This window comes from Hyperolius riggenbachi, chromosome 8, assembly GCF_040937935.1.
Source record: "Hyperolius riggenbachi isolate aHypRig1 chromosome 8, aHypRig1.pri, whole genome shotgun sequence".
Taxonomy (NCBI): Eukaryota; Metazoa; Chordata; class Amphibia; order Anura; family Hyperoliidae; genus Hyperolius; species Hyperolius riggenbachi.
In genome coordinates, this window is record NC_090653.1 from 52,683,197 (window position 1) to 52,711,191 (window position 27,995).

General features: G+C 45.7%; 2 protein-coding genes across 3 annotated transcripts in view; one reads left to right on the top strand and one right to left on the bottom strand.

Annotated features, from left to right (window-relative positions):
* DDR1 (discoidin domain receptor tyrosine kinase 1) overlaps nucleotides 1-27,995 on the bottom strand; it is a 237,753-nt gene that overhangs the window by 192,163 nt on the left and 17,595 nt on the right. The window lies entirely within an intron of this gene.
* On the top strand, nucleotides 127-27,931 carry LOC137528154 (RING finger protein 39-like). The gene is made up of 2 exons (XM_068249422.1): nucleotides 127-478; nucleotides 27,656-27,931. The coding sequence occupies exons 1-2, from the start codon at nucleotides 188-190 to the stop codon at nucleotides 27,665-27,667; spliced, it is 303 nt and encodes a 100-aa protein (XP_068105523.1). The 5' UTR covers nucleotides 127-187; the 3' UTR covers nucleotides 27,668-27,931.

Consider the following 27,995-nt stretch of genomic DNA (forward strand, 5'->3'; position numbering starts at 1 on the left):
CAAGCCCCGAGGGCCAAAGCTAGGAACACGCAGCCTCTCAAACTCGCTAGGCAGCATGGATCTCCGCCTCAGGTATTTATGACAGGTAAACAGGGGGGGGCGGGAACCTGTACGTATAGGCGTTGAGATCTGTTTTTCTCCTGCACATCGCTTTCTGGAGGAGCAGAGAGAGGAGAACGCGCTAGAAATGTCTTCAGGAGGCCCCTATAGAGAGCTGCAGGACAGTTCTCTCTGCCCGCTGTGCAGCTGTTACTTCGAGGACCCAGTGACCACAGAATGCGGGCACAGTTACTGCAGAGCATGCCTGGTGGCCCACGCCGGAGGGAAAGATGCCCCGGGACAGCTGGAGTGCCCCAACTGCGGGCGAATGATGGGATGGAGAGGAGTGACCACCGATGTCCGCCTCGGAGTCACCACACGCATCGCCCAGAGGCTCAACATCCCAGCCCTGCCGCCCAGGAGGAAGAAGCTAGGAAAGGTGAGACCGTTACGTCGCAGTATCCCATTACCGCAAGATTATGGCTGATTCCCTTGAGCCAGATTAGAGGGATACAGTTACCTGACAAACGCTGCAGGGCCCGTTTCTTCTGGGAGAGGTCATTAGTGTCTGTAAAAGCTTGCCACTTAACTGCCTGTTCAGTCTAACGTAGTCATTTGCATCGGTTTACTGCTGTGAGGGCTGTGCAGAAAGGATTATTATGCATTTATATGGCTCTGACATCTTCCGCAGCACTTAACAGATGTCACTGACTGACGGTTAATGACGGGAGGGGAATTAATCTCCACCATAGTCTTCGTATAATGTCCCTACCATAGTTTAAAGTGAAAATAAACTGAGATCAACAATTGAATCTATCCTCCTACTCCTAAAAATTACTTTTTTTTTGGTCTTTATGATTATGTACCCTTTGTTGTTTTCCGACTTTGTACATCGCCATGGAATATGTTGGTGCTTTATAAATCAATAACAATATTAATTAAAATTAATAATAGCTATCCCATGGTTTTATTTTATGTTTAAACATTTACAAAGTAGATTTAATGTTTTATTGTCTCTGCTAAATGGCAGTCTATTGAGTGCCCCAGAGGTAGAATACATAAACTATTAACTATTTTTATCAATCCCCTGCCCTCAGATATGTACACAGCTCCTCTCTGCCAGGAAAGAGTTTTATGGCTGTACTTCCTTATCAGTGAGGGAGGCTATAATTGCTATAATCTGACATGGGTCTGACAAGAGAGAAACTGTTACTTGCATGCCTGAAGGTTAACTCTTTCATGCAGAGAAAAAAAAAAGAAACGCGTCTTAGTTACTAATATGCTAAGCACTGTACATACACCTGTTTATCTCATCATGTCACATGTCAATTCGGGTACACTCTAGTCTGATTTATGGGGGAAAGCTAATAAACTTAGTATGCTTTTTTGGATATTTATCATCCACTTCAGTAATAGTTTAAAGCAACACAACTCAGAACTTATTGCACAAGCAATGCGATACATGACTCCAGGAACAATGAATAGTGCATATCCAGAAACCTAGAGGGAGCCAGTTTAAATACAAAAGGGTCACTTCACATCCACATAAAGGGGGTAAGAGGCGCCCATAAATAGGTAAAACGGAGTTTAAATCAGTTAAAAATAGAGGAATCTTATCTCAATATAATCATATATGAGGTGCTCTGTACCTGGCTGTGATACAACTCTGGCACTTTATTTGGCCCGAGGAAGTGGGTGCAGACCCATGAAACGCATTGCCTGTGCTAAATAAAATTCATATTTATATGAACTTGTCATTTTTGAGGTAAGCCACCTCTATTTTTCTATTTTTAGCTGTTTTTAATTCAGTTTTATCTACTTCTGGGCGCCTCTTACCCCCTTTGTGCTTGGGTGGGTTATATGTTGGTACCTAGTGGCTTTGCCATCGATAGGACCTTTGTTGTTTTTCCCAAGAGTGTGACCGCATCCAGCTCCAGCCGGACACCCGAGTGGAGTCGGGTTCATAGACCTCCACCTGCTTTCAGCGGTTCTTTGCCCTTGTGCAGCCTTCCTTTAGGAGTACCGTAATCTTTTTTGTTTTCCATCACTCTTTTTGTGGAGTACTGCACCATTCGGGTTCCCGTTGTCTCTGTGGTCTTCTTTTTTATATTATTGTTGGTCACCCTACCTTGCAGTTCACATCCACATGTGTCTAGTTAGTCTCCAAATCACATTTCATACTTTACTTCAAAATATCACCTCTGATATTCAGGAGGAAAATCTACATGGAGGAACATACAGAACTTTTCTGGCTTGGATTGTTATTGATGAATGCTGTTGGATGTGCTGATAACTATTATTATTATTATTATTATTATCTGGAAGTCCTTTTCTTCTCTTCTCCCTCTCGTCTGATTTTTGGAACGGGCCATGCTGAGTCTAGCTGATGAGAAGGTGAAGGGACCTGAGGCCTCTTTGCACAATGGCATTGGTAACCTGTGTTGCGTTACCCTTTTTTACCACAAGGTGTCGCGAGTGCAATGTAAGGCTATGGAGCTTTGTTTGCAGAGTTGAAGGGACCCTGGGAAAATGTAAAATTGGTACTCACCTGGGGCTTCCTCCAGCCCACCGTAGGCTGCGAGTCCTCCTGGCTCCGTTTTGGGTCACTCTGGCAAATCCGTTACTGGCGACACTCCCGTTGAGTGTCGGACCAAGGCTTCCTGATCCATGACGCTACTCGTCATCACGTCGGCCGCTACGCGTCATCGCGGCAGCCGGCGTGACAGTCCTGCGCATGCGCGGTTTTCTAACTAGGACTACTGTAGGGGGCAAAGGGGAAAAAGAGTTGAACTTACCTGGGGCTTCTAATGGTCCCCTGCAGACGTTCTGTGCCTGCACAGCCACTTGCCAATGCTCCGGTCCCTGCCGCCGGTTCACTTTTGAAATTTGCCACTGCGCCTACGCAGCCTTCTCCTTGCTCCAGTGAGAGCGGAGCTGTGGCGAGGGCACAGGACGTCTGCCAGGGGCTGGAGGAATCCCTGGGTAAGTAAATCTTTTTTTTTTCCCCTCGGACCTTCCCTTTAAAGGTCTTCCGAGGCGAAATATTAAATTTAGTTTTACTTACCTGGGGCTTTTTCCAGCTCTTAGACATCATTTGGGTCCCTTGCCCAGCTCCGGTTCTCTCCAGTGTCCTGCTGGCAGCCTCTAAGGATCGCCCACCCATGATGGGTCGCCGTCTTATGCGCATGCGTTGGCGTGCGCCTGCCCCATGTGCAAATGCACCCACATCATCGGGTGCAGTATGCTCCCGGTGACGTGGGCGCATTCTCAAGCGGGGCTGGCACAGATTCGATTAAATTAACCATTTGGATGGTCGATCGGGAGGCAAAATCTCTAGATGTATGGCCACCTTCAGGCTTAGGGCCTGATTCCACTACACGTGGATTCTGGATGCAGAAAAACTGACTCCAATGAATGCCTATGGGCCTGTTTCCACTAATGTATGGGAAACGATGCATGATGCAGAAATCTGCAACATGCCATCCATAATTGTGTTTAGTGGAAACAGGCCCATAGACATTCACTGGAGTCAGATTTTCTACATCCAGAATCCGCATGTAGTGGAAGCAGGCGCTGAATAGCCACATCCATAAATCTGCATACAGAAAAACTGATGCAGAACTAGTGGAAATAGGCCCTTAGCAGTAGAAGTACATACAGGAAGCTTTAGTGCAGGCTTTCTCAACCAGGGTTCCTTGAGGACTCTGCAGGTGTTCCTTGACATTTGCCCCCATTGTGGGGAAAGTATAATAGAGCACATTAACCACTTAAGGAACGGGGCTGTTTTCCCAGATCTGTGCTGCGTGGGCTCTCCAGCCCGCAGCACAGATCGTGTTTGCAGCAGGGCGATCAGACTCCCCCCCCCCCTTTTTCCCCACTAGGGGGATGTCTTGCTGGGGGGGGGGGGTCTGATCACCGCCGCTCCGTGTGGTCGAGCGGGGGGGGGGGCTCCTCAAAGCCCCCCTCCGCAGCGATTCCCAGCCTCCCTGTCCTTCCCTCCCTCCCCTCCTTGCTGTGGGCGGCACAGGATCGCCGATCTCCTTTACGGTGCAGCTGCGCAGCAGCGCCGTATGATGTAAACACAGGGGATTTCTTCCCTGCGTGTTTACATTTAGCCTGTGAGCCGCGATTGGAGGCTCGCAGGCTGTTCATGGAGACACCCTCCGTGAACTGAACGGCCGTTTCCATGGAAACCCACAAACGACCAGCCGCCGCCTATCGGCGTTAGCTGGTCGTTATGTGGTTAAAATAGGGAATACTGTGAAAAGAAGCACTAAATTAGGAGTCAAAATAATAATAAGCACATTAAGCACTAGAATAAGGGAACAGTATAATAAGGGGCAGCATTGCCAATATTCTAACAGCGTCATCCTGTGCCCAAATTTGATATATATGTCCAGGTAGAGGGCTCCATAGACAGGACTTTTCTCTTTATAAAGTAGATAAGGGAAGCTAGCTTAACGCACAGTAATATCCTATTAATATGTAACAGATGAGAACAGTATGGAATTGACAATGATCTAGCAGAGAAGTGGAGCAGTATGCTAGTCATTTTGCCTCCCTATGTAATAGGTCAGAGTGTCATTGTAATTATGTAAATCAAAACAATGCAGCGATTTGCTGGGATACCAAGCACATGACAAACTAAAGAGAACCTGCCACTGCATATGATAATACAACTGGGAAAATGTCTGTAGCCGATACTTCCCACAATGCAAAGCGCGCGCACATATCATCAGTGGGTTTCTGCAAGTAAAATGTGCATACTGGTTTCTGTAAAAGTCCTCAAATATGCCCCAGCAACAGATCACTGGCAGGGATTGCCTCAAACCCTCCTGTGGTGGTGAACCTGGTCTTATCTGCTATATATCACCCGCTATTCTATATAATGTAATAATGTAGAGCTGTGAGCAATGCTGCCCTGAGACTTACTCTGAGGGGAACCTCTGCCTGCCTAGCCACCCTGCGCTCCCATTTCATTCAGACCTGGTTTACGTATAAGTATTTTTTCTGGCACTTTTTCTCTGTCACTCACTCTGCGCACTTTATCTATGGGCTGCTCTGCTCAGTATTAGGTTGATATCACATGAATTTAGGTATTTGCAATATGTATTATATGAATTGATATTTTTCACTTATTTATGCACTGCACTTTAGACTGAACCCGGGTTCCTTCACTTCATGGGCTTTATCTAAACCCTGAGTGGAGATAGATTTATTTATTGATTGGTTTACTATTGAGGGGATGTGCAATCGTTACCAGATGGCTTGGCTGTGCAAATATGTGCTTTTATTTTTGTGTTGGTATAAGCATATGGGTATATCATCATCAATTGTTCCATATACTGCATATGAATTATATGTTGTGGCTCTATAATGTGTTATAAATAAAGATTTTTGTGACTATATATCTACTAACAGCTGGTTGGTGCTTAATGAATGGGCCGCTTTTTTCTCATTCTAATCAATATATATATTGACCCTAGCACATCCAGCATTTACACATACAGTAGGTGTGCGGATATCTTTCTCTTTTGCTCAATGCTGCCCTGAGAGCTGTATCTGCTCACCTCCTATCAGTCTGCCACCCATTCGCTTGTATAAAACTATGTACACACACTCAACAAAAGTTGTTTGAAATGTCCGGCAAATGACAGATTTTCGCCATATCGACTGACGATCGTGTAAAATAAAATGCAGCCAAATGACAAGCAACCAATATCGGGCAGTTTCCCCAGTCCATCCGCGGACTATTAGGCAGATATTGTGCCGTTGGCTTCATATGACAGAGCCTTCTGTCATGCTGCCCCTATACTTTGGAACTCCCTGCCACACCCAATCAGGACATCTCCATCCCTGGAAGTATTTAAGTCTAAACTGAAAAGCCACCTGCTTAGTCTGGCATTTATGAACACCTGACTATTTCCTCTGTAACAGTCCAGCCTGCTACCCTGTATTGATCTGAGACCTATCTATGCGCTTTAAGTTCTATGGGAGAAAAGCGCTTTACAAATGGTTTTGTATTGTTATTGTATGTGTACAATGACATTTGAACAACACTGTTCTACAAAACATGAGCATGTTGTGCGCTATGTCACTCCCGCTTGCGCACGCAGTATTTAAGTTGGTCCCTCGCGGACAATGTTGTTAAAAAGACTCATCTTTTGTCTTTGGTGCTGGAAAAGTCATTTCTGCGACATTGGTTGTTTGTTTGCAGCTACTTTTGTTGAGAGTAAGTATGGAATTTTACTGTAAACACAATCATTGTACCTTTTACTTTTTTAAATTGTGTGGCGTTTGCATTGCAACGCGCAAGCACGGAAGCGTATTTTTGGGGAGTTTAGGATGCTGTCGGTCCAGAGGCAGCTAGAGATAGTGGGCCTTGGGCGGTAAAAAGTACAAATCTGGCCCTGCAGGGAAGATGGATTGGGGGATACACTGTGATGTAAGATGCAACAAACAATCGTTCCCTAATCCCTCTACCGCAATAACGTACCATGGGAACAAACGCTGGGCGCGAACGTGACATTGACCGATCCCGGTTATTAGTGCCATGAAAGTTCACTAAATGGCAGTCATCCCAGGAGGAAGCATTTTCTAAAGATGATGCACAAGAAACCCCACAGACAGTATGCTGTAGAAAAGCAGACTGAGGACAAGGATTACGGGAACTACGTCGTGTGGTCTGATGAGACCGAGATACTTATGTGGGTCAGCTGGCGTCAGATGTGTGTGGTGGCAACCAGGTTAGGATAACAAAGACAAGCAAGTGTTTCTTGCCTACAGTCCAGGATGGTGTTGGGAGTGTTATGGTTTGGGGCTGCATGAGGGCTGCCGGCACTGTGAAGCTACAGTTGTTTGAGGCTAGTTTTACACCTATTTTTTGCGTTGCGATGCAAAAAATTACAATCATATGACCCTGCGGCAGAGTGCGCCCACAGGGTCATACGATTGCGCCACCTCCCATTCAGTGACGTATGTGCACCGCACTCCGTCATTTACACTTACTATGTAGACTTCCATTACCCCAAGCTAAGTGTGTTAAAGGAAACGCTTTAACGCTTTCTGCTGGAGAGATAAGTAAAGAGCACACTTCTCTTGCGTCAAACTGGCCGCGACTGGCTGAAGTGACGGGACCCGGTACCGGAGCTGCGGGCTGCGGAGGACGGCGGCATGGGAGCGATCCGAGCGATTGGGGCTGGAGGAAGCCCCAGGTATGTATAAAACTTTTACCTTTCCTCAGCTCTGGTACAGTTTAAGCATGGCGCTTGCGGTAACGAGCTGCAGCCCTTGCGTCGGATCGGATACTTCCGGTGCACTGCAGCGTACCATATTAGGTGTGAAAGATGCGAAAAACGATCGTTCCCCGATCCCTCTACTGCATTTGCGTACCGTGGGAACAAACTATGGGCACGAATGCAACATTGACCAATCTCTGTGGAGATCAGAACGGCTGTCTATGATTGGATCTATCATGGCGGTCTTCAAAATGACGATTGAGTGTAATCAGTCGTTTATGAACATGGTTTAATAAACGTAAATTATGTCATGTGATATCGCGCAAACAGTCGTTATTGATTTGACGCGAAAATCTTCTGGTAAATATGCTTTGAATGGATCTGAAGTGTAGTACATGCGTAGTACAGCTAAGAAATCAAACATTAGCAGCACAGATATGAGTCTCATATTGTTTTTTAGTACAGGAAGAGTTAAGAATCTTCACTTGTTATCTATGCAAAAGAGCTCTCCAACTAATTTGGTCAGGGAGCAATGCTATTTTCTGAAGCACTTATACATCATAGAAACAATGAAAGACAACTTCTGATAAGATTTTACTGCAGAGAAGTTCAGAGGGTCATTAGCTCTGCGCTTTTTTAGGCCTGGAACCCACTAGCAACGCATTTCTAAGCTTTTCCTGCGCACTTGTGATTTGAAAAGCTCTTGCTAATGTAATGCTATGGGTGTGAGCAATGAGCTTTTATAAAAAATCTGCCATAGCATTGCATTAGCAAGAGCTTTTTATAATCACTAGCGCTTAGAAAAAGCTGCTAGTGCGTTTGAGCCCTGATAGTTTAAAATGCAGAGTGTAGTTTGTAAACTGCAAATATTGGAGAATGATGCATTGTTGTAACAAAACAAAAAAAGAAGAAGCCATATACCTGAAAATAAAGATATGAGACTCTTTTGTTTGCTACGAATGTTCTGTTAATTATCCGTACTACACATACAATTCATTGGGCTTGATTCACTAAACCGTGCTAAGTCATATCACAGCCGTTTTCACGCGCATTTTCGCATTTGTGCGCGATCGTGAATTTTCATGCGCAATTACAAACGCGAATTTTCATGTGGAAACGATATCATTTTTGCGCGCAAATTTGCATTTGCGTGTGAAAATTTGCGTTTGCGCTGAAAATGCGCAATTGTGCATGCAAATTCTCGATCGCGCGCAAACGTGAAAGCGGCCGTGCTATGACTTATCATGGTTCAGTGAATCAAGCCCATTATATCATAAGTTTTTTTTGCTTGAGTGTCACTTTAAGCTAGGAAGGACACAGGGAAAGAAAAGGGGTCGGCACTGCAGCTGGATCTACTTGCAATGGGGAGGGCTTGCAGGATTGCGGCAGGTTTGTCTATGGCACAATCAGCGTGCTCAGACTGGAAGTTGACAAGAGTCTGACAGTTGAAACAAAGGATGCAAAGTTGGCACTGCTGTGATCTGTGTTTAATCCATAGGCAGTGATACATCACATAACGTGCAGTACAAAAAGTTCACATATACGGAGGCTTGTACAAGCCTCTGTAGAAGCGCGAAACGGCCGTCAGGCTTATCCTGTGCCCAGCACCCACCATTAGCTCACAGCTCGCAGCCTCCACCCAACGGTATGTGAACTTTTTGTACTGCACGTTATGTGATGTATCACTGCCTATGGATTAAACACAGATCACAGCAGTGCCGACTTTGCATCCTTTGTTTCAACTGTCACTTTAAAGGGATATTGTAGGGGGGCCTGCGCAGTAGAGCCCGGAGGACGTCCGATGACGTCCGCGCGCCCGCGTGGGACGCAGAAGTGCCAGGCCTTGGAGCGCAGCAGAGCCCGACCTGGCAGCCGGCCTGGCCAGGTCGGGTCGGCCACCGGAGACCACCGGGAGCCTGCGGAGCGGCAGCGAGGGCACCTCCTGCCTGCCACGGGCTGGAGGAAGCCCCAGGTAAGTGGATATTGATTTTTATTTTTTTACCTCCCTCCCTGAACCTTCCCTTTAAGCTAGTCCCTCATATTACATTGGGAAGGGAAGCATGGTGATTGTAATACCTAAATAGGAACTGCTGATTAGCAGATCAAAGGAGCCCTGAATAGCATAACAATAATATGGCAGGTGCTGTTCATGTAGTAATTAAGCTACATTTGTTTAGGTTTGGCCTTCTGGCTTTCCAGGACAATATTCCAACCTGTAAAGACAAACTGTAAATAAACAGTATCATGTTTGTATGAAGTGGCTACACACCCCTTCATAACAATCATAGGAAGGGTTTGTTTTGCGGGTTCAGTGAGGTGTATTTGGCTTGGCAATATTTTCAATATCCTTTCTGTACATATATCCTTTATTTGTTATTGGTGCCAGCAAAACTAATTAATATAGGCTGCAAGGAAATGGGTGCCTTGTCTGGCACCAAAACGGACAGAAATGGCCCTGCTCCCATACTGAACTTAGTACCATGTTTCTGACTTTAAGATGGAAATGAGCCCTAAGGGCTCATTTCCATCTGTGTCCACTTATCAGCATCTGTAACATTGGTGTGTAACTGAAAAGCGGACACAACTGCATTAGTGGGTTTAGGCCTTAAAGAGGAATTGTCGTGGAAATCTTAAAATTTAAAACACATACAAATAAGAAGTACATTTCTTCCAGAGTAAAATGAGCCATAAATTACTTTTCTCCTATGTTGCTGTCACTTACATAGGTAGTAATGTGACATTACCTACATATTTTGGACTAGCCCATCTTCTCATAGGGGGGGGTTTCAGGGTTTTCTTTATTTTAAAAGCATTTCATGGATGACAGTTGCTCCGTGCAACTGCCAAAATAGTGTACAGTGAGCAGGGAGGCTGGCCAGCATCTTTGTATTAATCATTTTCAGAGAATGTCTTTATAAAGAATAAAGGCCATGCTGAGAATCCCACATGAAGAGATGGACTAGCTCAAAACCTGTCGGTAATGTCAGATTTCTAGTACCTACTGTAAGGCCTAAAACCGATAGCAGATCCGCAAAGCAGATTTTGAAACGCTTTTTCTTCTTTTTCTGTAGCGTTTCAGCTAGCATTTTGCGGTTTTGTGAAGCGTTTTTGGTGTAGTAGATTTCATGTATTGTTACAGTAAAGCTGGTACTGAACACCTACTGTAACAAAAACGCCTGGAAAACTGCCATGAAGTGCCGTTTTTTCAGAGCGGTTTGCGTTTTTCCTATACTTTACATTGGAGGCAGAAACGCCTCCGCAATCCAAAATCTGCAGCAGCCCGGGAGTATGCGTTTCTGCAAAATGCCTCCCGCTCTGGTGTGCACCAGCCCGTTGAAATACATTACCCATGCGTATCCGCAGCCGCAAGCGGATCGCAAAACGCAGGCGAACCGCTCTGGTGTGCACTAGGCCGTAGTGACAGCAACATGGGAGAAAAGTAATTTATGGCTCATTTTACTCTGGGAGAAATGTACATCTTATTTGTATGTGTTTTAAATGTTAAGATTTTCATGACAGTTCCTCTTTAAAGAGACTCTGTAACAAATTTCTCATCCTTAGTTCTTCTATCCTATAAGTTCCTATGCCTGTTCTAATCTGCTCTGGCTTACTGCAGTCTTTCCTAACTGCACTGTCTCTGTAATAAAATCAATGTATCTTGTCCTGTTTGTCGGGCTAAGGCTTGATTGTGTGGAATGTGCAGGGCTGCTTGTGATTGGTAGAAGCGATACACACCCTCTGCAGGCCCCCTGCACACTATGTATGACTCACACACTATGCTTAGCTGAGCCTATTAGAAGCTGGTTAATTTGTTTGTAAACACTGCCTAAAACTGTTAATTACAAGCCAGGATTGCAGCAGAGAGTGGCAGAAACAGCACAGAGGGGCACAGGAGAAAATAATGAATAGAATGGTATGCTTTTTATTGTAAGAATATTAGAGTACAGATTCTCTTTAAGCAAGAACTCTGCATAGACCTTGGCTTGTGACTCGACTCTGCTTGCCTAAAGCCTGCCCTAGATATCAGCTTGCTATCCAACTACAAACTCCACAACGCAGTGCTCTCTCTGTCACTGGTGGGGCAAGTCTTTGGGTCTTGACGTGGTGGCTACCAGGCAACAAAGTAGTATGTTGATCACAAAGAGTAGCAGCCCATCATCTATTCTGGGGTGCTCTGGCGAAGACCCATAGCCACCTAGATTCCATGTGTTGGGAGAGTGCATGCCTACATCTGGAGATAGTCAACAGAACCCGCTCCCAGTCATAACAAGTATACACGTAGTATAGTGGAGAACCTCACTATCAGCAGAGTATACAGTATCTCATAAAGGTGAGTACACCCCTCACATTCTTGCAAATACGTTATATCTTTTCATGGGGCAACATTGAAGAAAGATATGACACTATGATACAATGTAAAGTAGTCAGTGTACAGCTTGTAAAATAGTGTACGTTTACAGCCATTCATCTCTACTTTAACCACTTTCAAAAAAAAGTAAATACACCCCAAACACAAAGAATGTCACAATTCTGGCCAATTAGACCCATTTCCTCCCTGGGTTCATGTTTCAAGGTCTCAGGTGTGAATGGGTAGCAGATATGTTACAACCCTCTCACTCTCTCATACTGGCCGCTGGAAGATCAACCTGGCACCTCATGGCAGAGAACTCTCTGAGGATCTTAAAAAAAGAATTGTTGCTCTACAGAAAGATGGCCTACGGTACAAGAAGAAAGCCAACACCCTGAAACTGAGCTGCAACACGGTGGCCAACGCCATTCAGCAATAGGACAGGTTCAGAACAGACCTTGCCATGGTTGACCAAAGAGGTTGGGTGAACGTTCAACGTTGCCTTTTGCACATAGACGTATGAGGGCTAGCAGTTTTGCTGCAGAGGCTGAAGGGGTGGGAGGTCAGCATGTCCGTCCATATTGGTCTGCATGGCAGTCATCCCAGCAGGAAGCATTTTCTAAAGATAATGCACAAGAAAACCCACAGTCAGTATGCTGTAGAAAAGAAGACTGAGGACACGGATTACGGGAACTACGTCGTGTGGTCTGATGAGACCGAGATAATCTTATGTGGGTCAGATGGTGTCAGATGTGTGTGGTGGCAACCAGGTTAGGATAACAAAGACAAGCAAGTGTTTCTTGCCTACAGTCAAGTATGGTGTTGGGAGTGTTATGGGTTGGGGCTGCATGAGTGCTACCAGCACTGTGAAGCTATAGTTCCTTGAGGATAGTTTTACACCTATTGTTTTGCATTGCGATGTGATGCAAAAAATGTCAATCATATGACCCTGCGGCAGAGTGCGCTGATAGGGTCACATGCATAGCGCTGCCCCCCGTTGAGTGATGCATTCACACTCGTCGTTTACACTTCCTGCGTCACTCATAGACTTACATTACCGCAGGCTCCATGCGTTAAAGTGAACCTCCGGACTAAAAATCTACTCAGCAGAACTGAAAAGGCTTGGTGTTTCTTTAACAGTTTCACAGCATCAGAACTTTGTTTTTCTTACCAAAGCATCATTTTTAGCTGCATTTTTAGCTAAGCCCCACCCATCAAACAAAACTGCCCGGGCTTTTTCCCCTGATGCTGTGCAAAGCATGATGGGATTTCCTATGTTGTTGTTCACGTTGCCTAGCAACTGGGAGGGGTGATCAGCACACAGGACAGTTGGAACTGTGTCTCATGCTCCCTGTCACCTCCTTTCAACCAAAAAGATGGCTGCCCTCATGAAATCAAACATTTGCCTGTTCTTTTAAAACAGGGTGGGTAAGAGATTATATTACCTATTTATTTTAATTAACATAACTAATGTAACTTAATGACAGCATGTTTGTTTAGGCTGAAGTTCCTCTTTAAGCACAGTGCTTGTGTTAACATGCAGCAGCCCTTGTGTTGGATCGGATGCTTCCGGCGCACCGCGGCGGACCGTATTAGGGGTTTGATTCACAAACTGGGATAACTCAAATATCACACCTTATGAAAAGATATCACACCTTATCAAAGTTCACACGCCTTATCAGAGCAGCATAGCGAGCGCTACGAACCCGCAGGGGCTCAGGGCAGGACGAGTGCCATTGCCAATTAGCAGGCATACGTTTGTAGCGCTCGCTATGCTACTCTGATAAGGCGTGTTAACTTTGATAAGGTGTGATATCTTTTCATAAGGTGTGATATTTGATAAGGTGTGACATTTGAGTTATCACGGTTTAGTGAATGAAGCCCTAGGTGTGGAAGGCTTCATAGACTTTCATTGCTTTTGTGGTCCCTTGCGGTAAAATAGGGCCTGAGGGAAGCAGGATTGCCAACATGTACTGAGACATACAGAAGCAGAGCATGATCCCCTCTCATTGGAAAATGGGCTGCAGGGCAGTTTTCCAACATAACAACCCCCAAACACACCTCCAAGATGACCTCTGCCTTGCTATAGAAACTGGGGGTAAAGGTGCTAGACTGGCCATGCATGTCTCCAGACCTAAACACTTTTGAAAATCTGTGGGGGCATCCTCAAATGGAAGGTGGAGAAGCACAAGGTCTCTAACATTTACCAGCTTCATCATGGAGGAGTGGAAGAGGATTCCAGTGACAAGCTGTGACGATCTAGTGAGCTCCATACCCAAGCAGTGCTGGGAAATAATGGTGGTCACACAAAATATTGACACTTTAGGCAGAATTTTGAAATTTCTGCTTTGGGCGCCGTATTAACGAAATTTGCATAAGCGCCTATGGGGCGCCCAAATCTTCCATTAGCCACAGGTGCTACCATGACAACCACATGCAACCCATCAATCCATGTAAATCCATGAAACAAATAGCACACAGTGTCCATATGAAGCACGGTCGGTGTTGCGTCATTTGCTCCGGAGCTGAAGCTGCCCCGGGCACTGGCTGTTCTCAAAGAGCTAAGCTTCCCGTAATCTGACTCGCTCTATGCCTGTTACATTCATTATTCAACAGCAAAAACCAAAACAAAACTGAAAAGCAAAGTAAAAAACAATGCCTCGGATTATTCTAATACAATTCATAAATCTCCATTACCGGTGTGCCGCTACTGCTGGAGGCGGTGTTACTGGCACACAGGAATAGCACAATGGGCAGCATGGTGGCTCAGAGGCTAACACTCTCACCTTGTATGTTCTCTTCACGTCTGCTTGGGTTTCCCCCACCCCAACCCCATTTACAGGCTACTTGGCTGCAGCCAACCAATGTTAGACAAAGACAAGACAAATAACATTTTATATCGCGCTTTTCTCCTGGCGGACTCAAAGCGCCAGAGCTGCAGCCACTAGGGCGCGCTCTATAGGCAGTAGCAGTGTTAGGGAGACTGGCCCAAGGTCTCCTGCTGAATAGGTGCTGGCTTACTGAACAGGCAGAGCTGAGATTCGAACCCTGATCTCCCATGTCAGAGACAGAGCTCTTAACCATTACACCATTCAGCCACTCCAGCCATGTTAGGCTTAGGCCTCAATTCACTAAGTTCATGCTGGAGATAATAAGGCAAGAGAAAACTTACCTCACACAGTGAGAGAGTTATCTTATCTCTTCATTCCTTACGTTACCTCTTCTGTAGTTAATTTACCTCCTCTGTAGTTAATTTACCTCCTCTGTAGTTATTTTCACACTCAGTTAATTAACAGCCTGTCTTTAACTCTGGAGTTAATTTAAAGATTGGAGAGTTAACTTAAAGACAGAAGAGTTAACTTTAGGTTTGCCTGAGGTAAAATGTTTCCAGAATATTAGATGCCTTATCACCATGGTGATAACTATAGAAGAGTTATTAAAGACAGGAGATAAGCTTAGTGAATTGAGGCCAATGTCTCAAAATGCTAAGGCCTCTTTCACACTGAGGCTACTTGCACACTGCAAATCGCAAATTTGATTTGTGATCTGGATGCTAGTAGATTTTCCCTGGAAGAAGTAAAACGCAGAAAAAATGCAGCATGCAGTACCGATTCAAAATCAAATTGCATGTAAAGGTAGTGTGCAATAGGCCTGAATGCTGAAAAACAGATGCGTTTTAATTGATCAGTAGTCCTATAGCAGTCAGGGCCGGTTCTCTCATGAAGCAAGGTGAAATATTTGCATCAGGCGCAGAGATTACAGGGACAGCATGTTTGTACTGTTTACACTAAAAGTATGCAGTCAAGAGGAGAGTGAGGTGAAGAGGTCATTATTGGGGAAAAGCAGCTTGTTATGCTGTGTCAGGAGTCTGTCAGTGAGTGAGGAGGGGGGAGGCAGGACAGCAGCAGTGTTTCATTTGACTTGCACAGCAGAAGGGAGGAGGTGGCGCTGCTGTCCTGACTGAGGAGGAATGGAGTGGCTGAGGGTGAGAAGTTTGTCACAGACTCACAGACAGCCACTGTGTTATTGTGATGAGCTGCAGCATGTCATGTGAGAACATTAAATGAAGCAGAGTAAATTTTTGGGTCACAAGTTTGCCTCAGGCAGCATAAAGTCTAGAATCAGCCCTGACAGTGTGAATGGACCCTCAGTGAATGCGATTTTGCAAAGCAACTTTGAAGCATTGTGCGACTTTGCATCATGCCTTCAAGCGCAATTGCTCAAAAAATGCTACACGCAACATAAAATGCAGCATACAAATTGCAAAACTGCCATAACAATACTTACATTGGGGTACAATGACACAGTGCTTTGCTGATCACCAGCAATCAATAAAACACTGGAAAACCCTGGGAAAGCACTGCAGAGTGAACCAGCCCTTACTGTGCAGTAAGGTTTCCACTACTCCTGGTTCCAGTGTAACCAGGAGTGGTCGCAAAAAAATAGTGCAGTGCACTGGGAGCACTATGTGGTTTTACACAGCAGGGAAAAAACGCAGACACTGCTGCTTTTTATTGCACAATGCGTGTGATTCCCTTTTGCCGACAGCTGTTCTCAGCTGGATGCTGGCCAAGAATGGGGCCCCTTTCACACAGGGGCGTTTTCATTGCATTGTGCTATCGCAGGGTAACGCTAAGACAATGAAAGTCAATGGGGCCTTTCATAACCTGACTGGTGTGATGCGCTGGATGTGACGTTTTCGCGACGTGCGGCAGATAGGAAGTCATGTAAGTCTGAGGCGACACAGCTTTTTTTTTTTTAAATGTGCGCATGCGTGGAAGTGTATTTTTTTCAATACACTTTCATACAATTTGTATTTCCGCCACAGGAAGTGAGCGCTAGACAGCTTCCCTTTCTGCTTGGCTTTCGACCAGTAAGGGAATTACCGCGCATTAACGTGGAAATCCCAAAAGCCAAAGGCTAATTAGTAGTGTTGCAATCATCCATAGCTCCCAACTGTCCTTCTTTTGGAGGGACAGTCCCTCTTTGGAAGCCCTGTCCCCTTGTCCCTCTTTCAGGACTTTGTCCCTCTTTCTATGTAAATATATATATATTTCTCTACTAAAAAACGTGTTTAATTGGCTCTAAACTTTATTCCCCTCCTTTAAATTGCTATATGAATAATGTTAAAATGTTAGTATGAATCAAAATGAACCAGGATAGAGAGGACCAGTGTGGTTTGAATTCTAAAACAACATATTTTTCTTATGAAATCTTTATGGTATGCGTGACTAGGGGTGTTACGGGGCGTGATCAGGGGTGTGGCAGGGGTGTGGCTTATGTGTCCCTCTTTCTCGTCTCAAAAGGTTGGGAGGTATGTTGAATCATCTGATCGCATTGCCCCGCTACCACCAGGACACAGTGTGAAACCGGCCTAAAGATTTGGCCACGGGAAAACACTGCCTTTTTTCCACGACAGCAAGTTTCACCCTATCCTCAGTCTTTCACATCCTTCTCACTAAAGTTTCCCTTTTTAATTTTCAGTCATTTCTATCCCAGAGTTAGTTGGGTCCTTGGTGTCATTTAGGCTGTATGACAAACGCATGTGGTGAAAAACCAATCAGAGTGGTCTGAACCCGGAGCAGTTACACTTCCTTCTGTGGCTTCAGATATGAGCTAACTGACTTGTGCAGAGTGTGAAAATCGTAACAATTTCCATAAATGGGATATCCAACTAGGTCAGGTTCATTTTAGACCCTCTGCACCCCCTGGTGGTGTCTTTGTATCTATACATACGTTCAGCAGGAGGATAGTACTCATTGTAAACATACTGTTAGGAATAGTTTGGGTACATTTTTCGTTAGATTCTTGGTCACCTAAAATGTAGTTCCACCTTGTAAAAAAGAAAAATGCAGTCAAATATAACAGTGCTCAAAGTCATTGTTATTAAAAGTATCCTATTTATTAGGGTGAGACGGACACAATACTGGTGGCACATCTGGCTATCTAAGCTGGGGAGGGGGCTACCTAATACTGGGGGCACATCTGTATATCTAGACTAGGGGGGGGGGAGAGCTACCTACTACTGGGGGCACATCTGTCTATCAAGACTGGGGCGAGGGGGAAGCTACCTAATACTTGGGGCACATCTGTCTATCTAGATGGGGAGGGGGTGCAATCCTAAAACTGACTATCTGACTATCTATACTGGGGAACATCTGTCTATCTAGATGGGGGAACTACCTAATACTGGGGAACATCTGACTACCTATACTGGGTGGGGTGATATTGGGGGTAATATTGGGGGTACATCTAACTACCTAAACTGGGTGGGTGGCTACCTAATATGGGGGCATATCTGGCTATCTATATTGGGTGGGGTGATGGGGCTACGTAATACTGAGGCACAACTAGCTACCTATACAGGGTGGATGTGGGGTGAGGGGGACTACCTAATACTAGTGGAACATCTGGCTATCTATACGGGGGCCTACCTAATACTGGGGGCACATCTGGCCACCTATACTGGGATACACCATATGCCTCTCACTTAAAGGGAACCTGAATTGAAATGGATATGGATTTTTCCTTGTAAAATAATACCAGTTGCCTGACTCTACTGCTGTTCCTTTGTCTCTAATACTTTCAGCCACAGCCCCTGAACAAGCATGCAGATAAGGTGCTCTGACTGAAGTCAGACTGGATTAGCTGCATGCTTGTTTCAGGTGTGTGATTCAGCCACTGCTGCAGCCAAAGAGATCAGCAGGACTGCCAGGCAACTGGTATTGTTTATAAGGAAATATCCATATCCTTCTCAGTTTAGGTTCCCTCTAAAAGGTATGATGTAAATCTATGATTCATGATGGTGTTTTCTATAGTGTATCAGGGAATAAAATATCCCAATATACCCAAAGTCAGTATGCAGCAGTACAACATTTCAAGTACACATGAAAAGACTAACATTTCTCAGAAGCAGAAGCCGACTTTCTGCAAAGGTGTGTTTTGTAAAAAAACAAAAACAAACGTTTGTTCTGTGACGTAGAAAAGACGGTTGCTTGTACCACAGAGGAAGGAAGGAATGTGGAGGCCTCTCACGTGGGTCATAACTGACCTACTTTCCAATAGCTTCTGAAGCCTCCAAGATAAACAGGCCTGTGCTACAGCAATAAGGGCCCATGTTATACACTGTATACTGTATTGCAGGATTTGGGTTGTTCTTTTTCTGTCATATCCTCTGCATTCATATCAGGCACGGGTGTCACACTGAAGGACCGTGGGCCAAATGCGGACCTCCTCGCCATCTTATGTGGCCCTCGAGACCTTCCAATGCCTAGTATTGTAAGCAGTAAAAGTACCACAGCACACTGCCTTCCCATCCAGAAACATTGTCATGGGCAAAACCCACGGGACCCACTAGCGAAATTAGCATGCTCCTCTTTTCTGTTCTGTCAGTGCTATATATACCTGCTCCAGCGCTGCGTCAGGTATCTTCTTCCTGGCAGCCACATGATGCTCTATGCTTGCACACTCCTGCCCCTGATCACGTGACATGCATCTGGAGCCAGAGGCATGCAGCATAGTGTGTGTGTCTCTCAGGAAGATCAGAGGAGACCCGAAGCAGCACTGGAGCAGGTAAGTATTAAACTGTTCCATTGTGCTACTCTGCAGAAGGGGGTGGAGCAGTGCCCCCCATGGTCGCTGTAGTTACACCACTTAGTTTAAGACAATAAATGTTAAATCTTAATAAACAATTTGGCCCATGACTAAAGGTGCATACACACATCAGTCAAGCAATCATCCACAGATCTGAAAATCCATCCTGGTGGATCTGATCTGCAGATGAATGTCAGTTAACTCATGTGTGTATGATGATCTGCAGATCTCATAGACTATCATTGCAATTTGCAGGAATGGATCTTTGGCAGGAACAGATCTTTTGCAGATACTGATCTTTTGTGTCTGTACAGCATCTGTGTGTGCAGCATCTTGCAAAGATTTTTTTCTGATGTTCTGAGTTCAGCTCCATAGAAAAGACTGTGTAGAGTATGGCTCTCATACTACATGAAGGGTGGTAAGATTGGTCTGTGATCTTTCATTTTCCAAAGACTATGGTCTGATGTGTGTATTAGCCTTTAGACTAGGTTTTAGATTTTGGCCCATCATGTGATTGAGTTTGACCCCCTTAATATAAGGAATAACTTTTAGCTTGCCCATCATTAGAGAAGGATAATGACAATAACTCCTGCTTATTAATATTGTTATTTAGTATTTATATAGTGTTGACGTCTTCCACAGCACTGTACAGAGTACATAGTCATGTCACTTAACTGTCCCTCAGAGGGGCTCACAATCTAGTCCCTGCTATAGTCATATGTCTATGTATGTATCATGTAGTGCATATATCATAGTCTACGGCCAATTTAGGGGGAAGCCAATTAACTTATCTGTATGTTTTTGGGATGTGGAAGGAAACCGGATTGTCTGGAGGAAACCCACACAGACACGGGGAAAACATATAATGCAGATAGTGCCCTGGCAGGGATAAAAAACTGGGGACCCAGTGCTACAAGGCGAGGGTGCTAACCACCAGGGCCAGGAAAGGTCCTCCAGCACCCGACAAGGTCCTCCAGCACCCGACAAGGTTCTCCAGCACCCGACAAGGTTCTCCAGCACCCAAGGCTGAGACACCAAAGTGCGCCCCTCCATCCCTCCCACCCCAGCCGTCACACACTGATTGCTATTACACTAAGAGGCGCCCCAGGGCCCCCAACACCTTAAAGAGGTGTAGCTGCAGGCAGTCCAGCGCTGGCTCCCCCAGAAGTGTCCCGGAATCCTCCCCCGACAAGGCTGACAAGCGCTGATTTATTTACCTTTCCTGGCTCCAGCGGGGGCGCTGTTGTAGCAAACTGTACGGAGATAGGCGGAAATACCCGTTCTCTGTCGCGTCCGCTCTACTATGCAGGAGACTTGCACCTGCGCAGTAGAGCGGGCCGACAGCTATCGGGTATTTCCGCCTATCTCCGAGGCGGAGAGCCGATACTCACCTGCGCTGGAGCCGGGGAGGTAATTATTTACATGCCCGCTGTTCGGAGGGGCACAGCGAGACCGCCGTGGGACACAGGAGGACGAAGAAAGCCTCGATCGGATCCGGAGGCTTCCCCCCTACCGATCTCTAGTTATCTGGCTGCAGTCACTACCATGTTTCCCCTTCTCTTATTTCTTTCTGCTTCAAACACAATAGGGGAATGATAGCTGAGTGAGTTGTGCGCCCCCTCCTACACTGCGCCGAGGCTGCAGCCTCTCTAGCCTTGCCTCGGCGTGGCCCACCACTACACCACTGTGCTGCCCACATGCAAATTGTATACAGCTTGGAACTGATCAAAATCAGAAGGAAGTGAATCTGATCGGCCCAATTCCAAGCTGCACACAGCGCTGCTCACGAATAAAACATCTGATCTTAAATAGCGAGCTATTTTCAGTGACATCTGATTTACACAACACGTTGATGATATTATTATTATTATTAGAAGTAGAGTTTATATAATACTGACACGTTCCATAGCGCTTTACATAGTATAGCCATGTCACTAAGTGCTGATCCACACTACAAGTGCTTTTCTAAGCGCCAGTGATTTAAAAAGCGCTTGGTAATTTGGTAATGTAGTGCTATGGGGGATTTTAAAGGAGTTATCAGGGCAAAATGAACAAACTAAGCGCTACTTACCAGGGGCTTCCTCCAGCCCCAAGCTCCCAGCATGTCCATCGCCGCAGCTCTGCACGCAGCCGTTCGCCGCAGCTCGCTCCTGTTATAAATCACCTTTTGCTCCGGCACCAGCAAACTCATCAGCAAGAGTTGCAAACACGACTCATCACAGCAAGCAGGAGATAGACTTTCTTAGGCGTCTTCACAGTTTGATGGAGTTTATTAAAGGGGTTCTTTCACGAAAAAAGTAGGCAGTTAAAAAATGTGACAGATGACAGGTTTTGGGCCAGTCCATCTTTTTAAGGGGGATTCTCAGGGCTTATTTTGTTTTCAACAGCATTTCCTGAACAACAGTTGCAAAATCTAACTGACATAATAGTGTGCAAGTGATTAGGGAGGCCGGCTGGTATCTTGCTATTTTGGCAGCTAAACTGCTGTTCAGGAAATGCTGTTGAAAACAAAGAAAGCCCTGGGAATCCCCCTTAAAAAGATGGACTGGCCCAAAACCTGTCACATTTTTTAACTGCCTACTTTTTTCGCGAAAGAACCCCTTTAAGTACACAGATATACTGATACTCATCTCTACATGTCGTTACAGCTTAGCGAAGCAATCGTTCTTTAAGTCCATTTGCGTTACAAGCTCTTGACTAACCTTCCTCCAGAATGTTAGTCAGTTATCTTCTTATGTCTATTCTAAGTTACATCTAGACTAACTATGTACAGCATACATTATATGAGAGTACATATAGAAAGGAAATAATTAGGGGTTCCAGTCAGCATATAGAGAGCATGAAAGTAGGAATAAGAGTGCGCTCCGTCGGCCCATCCGGCCCTTTAATACTGACTAGGAAAGAGTTAAATGTGACCTCATCTTAGCCATCCCCCAGACCCGACTATTGGCTTAGACCCCTCGTGGTGTCATAATACCCACCTACTCGATTAATATTCCATGACCACTTTTCACTTCTATACAAGAATGTGATATTTTGTAAATATGGCCTATGTTGATTGTTCTCGTAGTCCATATGTCTGGGGCAGTGTAGGCCTGTGGCCTTCCTTCAGGAACATGTTCTCAGTATCTGCTTGTATCATCTGCTTCAAGCAGACACTGAGATGCTTCTGCCTGCATCACGAGAAACTCTATTTTAAAGGTATATTCTGCGAACAAGCCCTTTACCTAAACCTCAGTCCAAATAACTGAGGCTTACTTAAATTATAATAGCTCCTGGGTCCCCGGCGATGACGTCAGGCCGACCTCCAGGTCAGCCTGTACTGCGCCAGCGGCGCTGTCAATCACCGCCACGTGGACCGGAGCTGACTGCGCAGGCGCAGAACTGTTGCACCTGCGCAGTCCACTCCGGTCCACATGGTGGTGACTGACAGCGCCGTCATCGCTGGGGACTGGGAGGGAGCTGCGCCAAACGGCTGTGTGCAGAGCTGCGGCGATGGACATGCTGGGAGCTTGGCGCTGGAGGAAGCCCCGGGTAAGTAGCGCTTATTTTGTTCATTTTGCCTTGATAACTCCTTTAAGGAAAAAGATCACATCTCTCAACTGAGAACACACACATAGCATTACATTGGCAATAGCTTTTCAAATCATATAGAAACCATTTAGAAATCATCTGCCTGGGAGGGTCCACAGTCCTCTTTAAGGAAAACCTATGACAGTTTGTTGTGCCCATGAGAGCTGTGGGCTCCCTTGCCGTCCTTTCTGGCCACTCCGTTGTCCCAAGATCGCCTCTGGTATTTTCTTCTGTCGTGGTGTTCTGCACATGTCCGACCGGATTGCAACCCCATCGCTCTCCTGCGGCCCGGTAGAGCTCTGCGTATACTGCGCAGGCACAGAACGCTCCCAGCCGCAGAAGCACGATGGGGCATGAGCGGCTCGGCCACGCATGTGCAGAACACCAGGACTGGCCCCAACTGAAGAAGATACTGGAGGCTGCCACGAGACCACGGAGCAGCCGGAGAGGGTGTCCACAGTCCACATGGGGCTGGAGGAAATATGCCCCTGGGGGTCCTTACCTCGGGAGGATCCGAGCGAAGAGATGCTACTGCGTCTGGGCGCACTCCAACAAGTGCCAACAAGGAGATCTTCAGGGAGTCCCAGCGCTGGATCCCCTTTACTGGGGAGGTAGTGGGTAGCCTCTTTAGGATCCAGAGGCTTCCCCCTTCCTGCGCAGGCGCAGTAGCATCTCTTCGCTCTGATTGAAATAGCCGAGCCGATTGGGTCCTCTCTATTGCACAGGCGCATAAGTGGGCATGCTTTATCATTTTTTTTTCCACTCATTGAGTTGTTGACACTTTGCAAAATCACTGGTAGTAATTTTCATGCGAACAAAAAATGTTAATGCAATAAAAGTGGTACAATTTGTGAAAAGGTTGGAAAGCCCTGCACTACGCCACCGTGCTGCCCACATGCCAGTTGTATACAGCAGGGAACTGATCAAAATCAGAAGGAAGTAAATTCCAAGCTGAACACAGCTCTGCTCCCAAATTAAAACATCTGATCTTAGATAGCGAGCTATTTTCAGTAACATCTGATTTAGACAACATGTTGATGATATTATTATTTTTATTATCCTTATCAGTATTTATGTAACATTCAGGGCCGTATTTAAGCCAAGGCCTCATAGGCCATGGCATAGGGCACCACAGGATCAAGGGCAGGTGGGCAGCAGGCTATATTGGGAAGGAGGGGGAAGGGTCACCTTGCTACCTATACTGGAGGGCGAGGGGGTCAACAGGCTATCTATACGGAAAGGGGGAGGGTCATCTGGTTTCTCATACTAGAGGGAAGTGGGGAGGGATCATCAGGCTAACTAAACAGTAGGGGGGGGAAGGGTTATCTGGCTAGGCTACCTATGCTGGAGGTGGGGGGGAGGGTCATCTGGCTGCCTATACTGGAGGGAGGGAAAAGGTAATCTGGCTACCTATACTGAAGGGGGCGGGTGCTAACATTGGCCTTGGGCGGTAAAGGGTACAAGTTCGGCCCTGATAACACTGACACATTCCACAGCGCTTTACAGAGTACACAGCCATGTCACTGAGGGCTGCTCCACACTACAAGTGCTTTTCTAAGCGCCAGTGATTTGAAAAGCACTTGGTAATTTGGTAATTCAATGCTATGGGGGATTTTTAAAAAAAATCACATCTCTCAACTGTGAACACACACATAGGATTACATTAGCAAGAGCTTTCCCAATCACTGGCGCTTAAAAAAGCGCTTGCAGTGTGAAGCAACCCTACTTAGTAGTATTAGAACAGTTTACAGGAACATTTTTAAAAGTGAATCTGAGATGGTTCATTAGTGCTTAGTTATACTTACCTGGAGCTTCATCCATGAGCACCGTCCTCCTCCCTCACCGTCCTCCTCGCCCCCTACATTATGCTGCTCTGACTCCCGGTAATCCGGGCAGTCGCAGTCTTCTGCGCATGGTTGGCTCGGCCACCTGTACACCCCTCATTGCGCTCCTGTCCCCTTGAGCGTTCTACGCCTGCACAGGTGCAGAAAGCTCCAGGGGATGGGAGCGTGGCTGGGGTGAACAGGCGGCCAAGCCGAGCATGTGCAGAAGCCCACCACTGGCTTCGACTGACCAGATTAACAGCGGTCGTAGCACCAGAACGGAGGTGCTGAAGAAGATGGTGAGAGAAGCCACAGAGAGATGGTGAGAGAAGCCACAGTGCTCATGGGGGCTGGAGGAAGCCCCAGGTAAATATAAATAAGCGCTAATGAACCATCTCAGCTTCACTTTAAACTAGGATCAGCACATGTTGTAGGTAACCTGTTTATAGTCAGACTTCTACTGAGACTGACATGTCTGTATCTTACAAAAAATAAATAAATGATGCAAGAGTTCTCTATTATCAACCATATTACACACTTCCAGTGTCACCCGGAAACATCCAATGCTGTGGGGGAGGAGGGAGCCGCTCAGCTACAGTAGGTAAAGAGCAGCGGCCGAGGAAGAGCGGAGTGGGGGGAATGCCGCCCCTTGGAAGATGCCAACTGATGCATATCGTTCAGGTGGCGTCAAGGAAGGTCCGCCCCTGCCCACAGAAACACGTCTCGGCTCTGTGCTGAGTGGTGCTGTTCTATGGGGGGGGGGGGGGATGAGAGACTGCCACCCTTTACTCCACCCTCCCCTAACAAGTGTGGCCACCACGATCCTCCGATAACACCACCACCAACTAACGACATAACATGGCGGCAACAACACTTCTTGTGAAGGGTGGGCACCAGTATCGGAGGAAGGGTAAACAGCTGGGGCTCCAGTAGGCAGTAAAAATTTGAAAGGTTTTGGACTAGTCCATCTCCACATGGGGGATTCTTTATTTTCAAAAGCATTTCCTGAACGGCAGTTGCTCAGTCCAACCATCAAAATAGTGTGCGAATGGGTTAGCAGGCTTGCCAACATCTTAGTATACAGTAGATCCTCTTCAGGGAATGCTTTGTAAAGAATGAAGGAAACCCTGAGGAGATGGACTAGTCCAAAACCTGTTAATTTCTACTGACTACTGTAAGTGACAGCAATGTAGGGAAAAAAAATATAGTGTATTTTATTCTGGAAGAAATGTACTTCCTATAAGTATGTGTACACATGTATTTTCAATGTTATGATTTTTCGCGGTAGAGGTCCTTTAACGGAAATTTCTACAAAACTTGGATAGAAAATGAACGCCAACAAAACAGTATTTTAATTTGTCACATATATGTGGCCCATCATACCGCATTGCACAAGTCTCGGTGACAACGAGCAGACGTCCGGTGTGACGCCAAACAAGAATGACATTATTAGAGTGTGTTTTATCTGAAGTGGCAGCGTATCGGGCAGCCCTGCAATGCAGGAAATGGAATACTGCCTGCTGCCAATATAAATGTGCTGCCTGCCAAAGATGCTCACTTAATTGCTGTGCTAACAAGGAAGAAATGAGAAGAATGAGGAGGAGGTCTGGATCTGATCCATCTCTGCCCCGGCTGGTGCTATCAGACAGGCAGGGTGACAGGCAGGGGTGACAGGGCTGCAGAGTTGCCAAATACAAAATTATATCCTACACCATCTATTGAGCCATGATAGACGCCATAGACGTTATTTACATTTCTGTCCAGAGCCGGGACATGGTCCTCCAGCACCCAAGGCTGAGACACCAAAGTGTGCCCCTCCATCCCTCCCACCACAGCCGTCACACACTGATTGCTATTAGACTAAAGGTGGCCACTAACTGTCCAATTTATGAAAAAAAAAGCTTTCGATTTTTTCGGGAGATCCGATCGTTTTTATCGAATTACTGTAAAATCGGATCATTTTATTGTATCGTGTGTGGCCACCTTTAGAGGCGCCCAAGGTCCCCAACACCTTAAAGGGGAACTGAAGTAAGAGGTATTTGGAGGCTGTCATGTTTATTTCTTTTTAATCAATACCAGTTGCCTGGCAGCCCTGCTGGTCTATTTCTCTGCAGTAGTATCTGATTAAAAGCAGAAACAAGCATGCAGCTAGTCTTTTCAGATCAGACTTATAAGTCTGAACCACTGAAACACCTGATCTGCTGCATGCTTGTTCAGGGGCTATGGCTAATAGTATTAGAGGCAGAGGATCAGCAGGGCTGCCAGGCAACTGGTATTGTCTAAAAGGAAATAAACATGACAGCCTCCATATACCTCTCTCTTCAGTTCCCCTTTAATCTCTAGTTATCTGGCTGCAGTCACTGCCATGTATGCCTTTTTCTTATTTCTCTCTGCTTCAAACACAATAGGGTAATGATATCTGAGTGAGCTGTGCGCCCCTCCTACACTGCGCCCTGAGGCTGGAGCCTCTCTTGCCTCTGCCCTGTGTGTTGCTCATAGACTTCTTTTAGCCCAAGCACAGCACTGTCCTTGAGGTAACTAAAAGAGACCGCAAAGCTCTCCTACTAAAAAGCAATGCTTAGTGTGATTAGCCATCAATAATCACACCAAGCATTGCTTTTTAGTTAGGAGGGCTTTTCGGTCTCTTTTAGTCCCCTATACTTTCCTAGTAGTTTTGGGTCACCCAGAGCTGCTTGGGTATTCTGTTGTACTGATCCAAGCGAGATCCCATAAAGCCATATCAATCCCTGACATACACTGAGGAGGACCAAAAGTCTGAAACAGGCTGTCTGCATGTGGAGTTGATGTGGCTCTGTAAAATATGAAGCTATAGGTGTGCTATACACCAGCGGTTTCTAGAGGTAAATCTGGCTACAGGGACATAAAGAGATAATTTGCATATTCAGTAGCAGTGCATTGTGGGTAACCACAGATGTTCACTTTAAGCTCAAACACATTAAGCGATGATATGCAACAAATTGACACTTGCTAGACCATTATCACTTTACTTATCATATAACGATTCTGTCTTCTTTTTCTAGGATATCCAGTAATCTGAAGACTATGTCCGTAGAAGGCTGCAGCCCTAGGATACCGTGTCATGCCAAGACATCTGTTCCGATCTGTCAGTCTGTAGTACAACCCGACACTGACAGACCAATCCGTGGTCAATGTGTTCCTATTTATGTCTACACTGTGTGTTTCTGTGAATGTAAAAGTGCCTTTTTTATATAAAACATGTAGGAAGTTGTTTCTGTGCCGTAACCACATTGTATATAGATACTGTATTATATTATTGAATAAAAAAAGAATGTATATTGATATATAAAACTCAGTCACAAGGACTTGTGTTTCACTTTTTTGTTGTCTTTAAAGGAAGTT